Source organism: Manihot esculenta, chromosome 18, assembly GCF_001659605.2.
Source record: "Manihot esculenta cultivar AM560-2 chromosome 18, M.esculenta_v8, whole genome shotgun sequence".
NCBI classification, from domain to species: Eukaryota; Viridiplantae; Streptophyta; class Magnoliopsida; order Malpighiales; family Euphorbiaceae; genus Manihot; species Manihot esculenta.
The window spans coordinates 200236-206405 of NC_035178.2; the positions used below are offsets into that span (position 1 = coordinate 200236).

Genomic DNA, 6170 nt, shown 5'->3' on the forward strand with positions numbered 1-6170 from the left:
TCTTTTTCAGAAAGAAATTGTGATGGTGCAACCCGTGAACCATCAATAAAATCAAGTAAATCAAGACCAATTAAGGTTGATTGGATCTGTTTTCTCCAAACAGGAAAATTCTCCTGAGTAAGTTTAATAGGAAAATGCGTTGGAGCATTTAATTGAATAATAGTAATAGATGACGAAGCCATTAATTAAAGTTTAAGAAAATTGGATCAGAAAACTCGTGAGAGCAGATTGCGGCTCTGATACCATATAGAGAAAAGGGTTTTTGTATTATTTACTGAACGTATTACAGAAGTTTATATAATGTCTCTAACTAAATACAATATAAGTATACAGCTATAACTCAAATACTAAAAATAAGTATACAGCTATAACTCAAATACTAAAAATAGATAAAACTGTTATAGTTAGTCTTTATCCTTAATATCTACAACTAACTAAATACAAGATAAGTATACAGCTATAACTCAAATACTTAAAAATAGATAAAACTGTTATAGTTAGTCTTTATCCTTAATAGGGAGGGTTGCGGGAAGGAGAATTTGGACATAGGACAACCTGTTCAGGCGGTGCTAAAAGGGGTGTATGTTAACTCAGTAGAGCTCAGTTTTATATATATAAAAAAATATACATATATAGATGCCTCTTTCTGTGGGTGTCGATCATAGCTGATATCAGCTAGAAGCCCGTTTAATCATCCAACACTTGGAGATGTGTATTAATAAATTTAGACAAGTTGATATGTATGAAGAAATTCCTTTCCTAGTTCAGAATCCTGCTTTAAATTAGACCTTAAATGTGGATCCATTTCAATAGATGGAGCTTTTGCCTTGTAGTATTGCGTGGGCGGTGGAAAAAGTTGATGGATCTCTGAGAAATTGTGAAGTGTAAACCATTGCAAAGGAATGAAATTCACATGTATACTTTGCCAGGTTTTAAAATTCAGATTTCGAAGATACCAATAGACAGACAATGTTACTATAGAGCTCAGGCAAACAGTATTTTATGAATGGATATAGAAACTATTTCTGGAAGCACAGCTTTGGCGGAGGACCAGTTTGGATTACTTCCAAGATATATACGCGTTGTTATTTTTTAACAATCATGCTAATGGACGATTCTTTCTTCTTGTCTTCTTCTGACAAAACACCTCCTTGCAACTCCAAGAGCGGAATAATCCCCTGTTCAAAATTATAGGAAAGAGAGAAAGAGGATCAACTTCATTTTTCTATATTTAAATGCCAAAAAAAAGGACAGAAAAATATCGTGTGTTTTCCTGCTTACATGCTTTCTCTGTTCTTGTGCAAATTATTAACTTCATGAACTTTGGAGGAGTTTTTTCGCAGCTCTGGGTCTTTTTTCGCTCTATTCTCTTTGTCTCCATTTGCATTTTCGTACAGGATATCTTGGCTGTATGGCTCGACACTTGCATCATTTTGCTGAAAAAAGGACAACGACAACCATTTGTGTTCAGGCTCTTCATTTCTTAATATCTGGGCTATATCTAGCAAAAATTGATCCTTCCCCAAAGAATTGTTTGTGGGACCTGTGGAGGTTCTCATTTGGTTCTCCTGCATCAGAGGTCCAAAACAGGGTAAAATCTGACTGCGTGTCTTTGTTTCTCTTGTTGCTTGCATTTCCGATATTAATGTGTTATCTTTCAGTTCAGCGTGTTGTGCATTGTTAACTAATGGAGGTTCCAATTTCCTATATATACTTTGGTGCAATGTGGCCCCAGGACTTTTGTTGTGTAAAATCTCAGGAAATGAATTTTTATGCCGTTCTCTTGGATGATTGCATTCTGCTGGCTGGTAGTTTTTGGAAGAGTCTGTATCTTCTTTGATGATTCCTACGTCAACTGGCTCCAAGCTCATATTTACCAAAACCAAGCACCCAATGGCAGTTTCTAAAGCTTTCGAAATGCTTTCTTCAGACATCTGGGCTGCCAGCTTGTCTTCAGCTTTTTTGAACATCAAATGTACAATGACATTGGCTGTTGCGAGTGAATAATTTACAACCCAAAAAAAAATGGTTTCACTTGAATAAACTTTCTTTATAGCAAGTAAATAGTTATTGCATTAAACAACTACCTAGTAGGAAGAAGAGCATTACCAGTGGATACTGTTAACGATGCAAGCTTCACATGGCTGGACAAGAATTCTTTCATATCCTTGCTTTCTATTCTTTCAAGAATATTCAACCAAATCTCATCCATGTCTTTCGTGTTAGCTAAGTAGAGCTCACTCTCAACTCCTTTCCCCTTGGATTTCATCTTTAGGTCTCTGCTGCGTGTACTTTGTTGCACGCAAGTCTCAAAGTTGCAATGATGACTTGCCAAGTTTCTGCTGTGAGATTGGATTGTGTCACCTGCAGGAATTTTATATGGTTTCTCAGTTATGCTCCTTGGACCATTTCTCTTCCTAGTTGACTTCTAAAAATTGTATTTTATTTCAATGCTTAAAAGGGTACCCGAGGATTGTACTGTCCTCTTAGAAAAGGAGATTCCTGAAGATATTCCCTCAGAAATATCTCGCGAAGCAATCTGTAGAAGAGCCCTATATACCCATGTAATGTTGGCAAAAGATGATCTATGCTGCTTCTCCGCTTCAAGTAATATCTTTAACGCATGGCATAAGTTCTCTGATTGAGTGTCTTCTGCAAAATTTTCCCCGTAAGTTAGTGGGTGGGGAGATACTGAAGCATAGAATGTTTAATAATTTATGCATCTTACTGAATTGTGATTCAGTTTCTAGCGATTCCTCATCTTTGGATGGCCCATCAATTCCTGAGTGAGCAGGACTAGTGATAGTAAGTATATTTATAATGAGGGATGTCAATTGGTATACAATGACCTCAGCTTCAACCCCAGATGCAATCAATTCCTTTGCCGTTATAACCGTTTTCCTAGCGTCTCCTGAAAGAGCTGCTTTGAGTAAATTGATGAGTTTACTTTTTGGAACTAGACCTACCTGCATGCAGAAAAATAAGGAAAACATTTCATTATTGAAAGTTTCTGTTGAATCTCACGGCGGTTGTAAAAAGGATAATGCCCTTATATGAGCCATGGACACTCTCTCTTAAACTAGTTTTTGGGTGAGTTAGACCATGTACCAGTAAAATTCTGGGCTTTTAGACATGAGGGGTGTGTTGAATCCCCTCGAACTAGTTTTTAGGCTGAGTTAGTTCTGACACAAATTTAACATGGTATCATAGTCTTCCATAAATATGTCATGCACCACTAAAATTTTGATCTCTGTGGAAAGGGGTAATGTACCCCCTTACCTGAGTCATAGGCATTCCTCCCTTTTGTGGAAGGTGGTTGACATACTGCTAGAGTGTCGTTTTTGCAATGGATATGGAGGAGCGTGAAAGCTGATAGAGAAGTTAAAAGAAAAGGCACCTACAAGTTGTTGCACCATGGAACCAGTGATTCTTGGACCCAATAAAATTAACTGACCCAATATGTGTTCTGCTTCTTTCAGTGATCCTTCTGCCTTGGCAACAATCAGTTCCACAGCGTCTTTTTCAATTGTAATTGCCTCCTGAGCGACTATTCTTGCTAGCTTTAATGCGACATCCTTGTTGTTAAGTTTTGGAAAAGAGAATTTCTGACATTTTGATGATATGGATTCTGGAATCGTGTTTGCATCATCAGCAATCAACACAAAAATGAAAGTAGCACTGTTTATATTTTCTAATATACCCAAAAGATCATCCCACGCTTCTACGGTCAGTGAATGAGACTCCTCGATTATGAAAACCTTAAATCCTGGCACTGCTTGTGCAAATGACGTGCGCTGGAGAAGTGTACTAATTCTTTGAAATCCAGTGGTTCTAGTTCCAGAGCACAATTTCATCATATAAAGGCTTCTACTACATCCTCTGCAAGTCCAGCATGGTTTTTCAGGTGAAGTAGATTCACAGAGTAATGCCATGGCAAATACTCTAGCAATTGATGTCTTTCCAGTGCCACTAGGACCATGAAAAAGATACAGTTGGGCGACTTTATTCCCCTGAATAGCATTAGATATGACCTTAATGTTAATTTCATGGCCTACCAGCTGCTGGAAACTCTTTGGCTGGTACTTGTGACTGAGGCTTGTGCTTGACCTGTGCTCACTCATGCTAAGCCTCTTCTGCTGGCTATGACTATGTTGGATATCATTGCTGAAATATCCATAACTGTAGCCGGATTGGGAGAAATTATCCGGGTTTATAGGATCAATTTCTTTCCTTGAGTTTTCTTGTGAGCAATTGGCTTCAAAAGTAATTTCCTGGGGATATCCATTGAAAGACCTTGTACTTAGAAAGTCGGTTGCATTATTTTTTCTGATTATGCTTTGGCGCATTCTTGACCATTGCCAGGCAACACTCCAGCCACTTCGTTGGGAATTGTGACTTGTCTTAATTTTGTCAATTTTGCCAGGAGATGCTGCAAGACCTTTGCTTATTGATGGAGGCCAAGAAGACTGGATGTAGTAGCAATCGCGCCCATGCTTTAGTGGCTGCTCCACCGCTGTTGCTTTTGGTGAAGTTGCATGTGTGAAGTTAGAAGACTGGCAAAAATGGTCTCTAGGTGCAGAAAAATTTTGGCATGGATCGTGAAAATAGCCTGCCATGGAACTGGAAGATCTCTGCCTGTTCCTTTTGGCTCCCTTACTTGATTCTTCCATGTCCTCTATCTTATAATTCGTGCTTCCAGGAAGAAGCAGAGAAATGTGGCTGTGAAAAGGAGGAGAGAGCTATGCAGCTTGGTTGTCGACTACAAGGAACCTGTATATATGGGGGGATGATGACCAATAAACGAGACGAAAATTGCCTTTGGGATGTTTAAAGAACCATACATAATAATATATGCTTTAGAAGTTAGAAGTTGACGAGATCCCGTAGCTGCTCCTTTGTTTTTAATTTTTCGAATCTTCACTCAAGACAGGGCAGGCATGAGGGGTTTGGCCGGCTATATCTGTCCCTAAAGGCTTGTTAACTCTTAATGTGTTACTGTCGATAAGTCAATATCTGTACATAGTCTTATGCAGTGAAGATGTCACGCACAAGGATATTCACATTTGTGATCTCCAAGTGTTTTCTTTCTGTAGCTCCTGTGATTACCCAATCTTGTGTAAGCCGTACGCTGTTCCTTTGATTACATCTCACTGAGGAGGAAGTCAAACAATGGCATTAATTGTTTTGCTTACATCTGAACTGCAATGGTTTTGGAGTATTGTGTTTGGAATCAACTACAAAGCCCAAGCATCCTTCTTCGTGCATATATATTATAGCCGTACACCATACCCACGGTAGCATTCAATTCCGCAAAGAGTTGGCTGGGACTGTGGGAGGCGGTAACCACCCATCCGAAGGCGGGGGTTCAAGGGTCGAATGCAAATTTTTTGAAAACTATTTTGTCTATTTTATGTTTTTTATGAACATATAAATGTAATATTATCATATTAGTGTATTTTGTTTAAAAATTTAAAAAAAATAAAAAAAAAATAGCCGCAATAAATAGCTAAATTGATAAATTATATTAAATTTATATTATTTTTTATATTTATCTTTTTTATTATGCGATTATTTAATTCTTAATACTTTTATTTTTATGGGTAGACAATGAGAATAATACAAAATGTGTATTTCTACATTTATTTTATTTGTTCTGTTAATGATTAAACTAATTACAGAATACTAAATTTCCTAACACAATTTAATTTTTTCAAAAAAATATATTTTCAGTAAACACAATTTAACTTTTTCGGAAAGATATATTAAATAAAAGAGTCGAATTTTTTTTTCTAATTATTTTATATTTATATATATATATATATATATATATATATATACCTACCTTACTAGTTTAGGATCAATGAATATTTCGTTCATTAATATCAAAGCAATCAAAGCATCCATCATTGAAGAGCACACTATCCTTCCCCTTGGGACAATGTTCTCCATCTGTGGAAGTTCCTCGATTTAGATGCTGGTTGATGTTCAAAAATTTTAATATTTTCCTAGTGCGGTTCTGTGGTTTGTTCGATTCCTCACTTTAAATATACTTTTAGTCTGAAGTTGACCTGCTTTTTTCTCTCTTCATGGACGTTGTTATAGTGATAATAGGACATTGTGGCCACTGTCCAAGGAGTTGCAGATACCACCATTTTCATTTCTAATAACCA

The 6170-nt window shown here is 37.0% G+C and overlaps 1 protein-coding gene across 3 annotated transcripts; it reads right to left on the bottom strand.

Annotated features, from left to right (window-relative positions):
* Positions 1-516: 516 nt before the first annotated feature.
* LOC122722372 (protein STICHEL-like 1) lies at positions 517-4808 on the bottom strand. 3 transcript variants are annotated; one of them, XM_043952999.1, is made up of 3 exons: positions 2729-4808; positions 2467-2652; positions 517-2364 (listed from the first exon to the last, which is right to left on the bottom strand). In XM_043952999.1, exons 1-3 carry the CDS (start codon positions 2991-2993, stop codon positions 2084-2086), a joined length of 732 nt encoding a protein of 243 aa, XP_043808934.1. In that variant the 5' UTR covers positions 2994-4808; the 3' UTR covers positions 517-2083. The 3 variants fall into 3 exon arrangements, with proteins under 3 accessions (XP_043808934.1, XP_043808933.1, XP_043808932.1); XM_043952998.1 differs by having other exon boundaries at positions 517-2652; positions 2729-4670; XM_043952997.1 differs by having other exon boundaries at positions 2467-4670.
* Between the last annotated feature and the right edge of the window lie 1362 nt (positions 4809-6170).

Excerpts from the sequence above, each read along its gene's own strand:
- LOC122722372 (XM_043952998.1), bottom strand. The coding sequence starts at position 4,670 with ATGGAAGAATCAAGTAAGGGAGCCAAAAGGAACAGGCAGAGATCTTCC.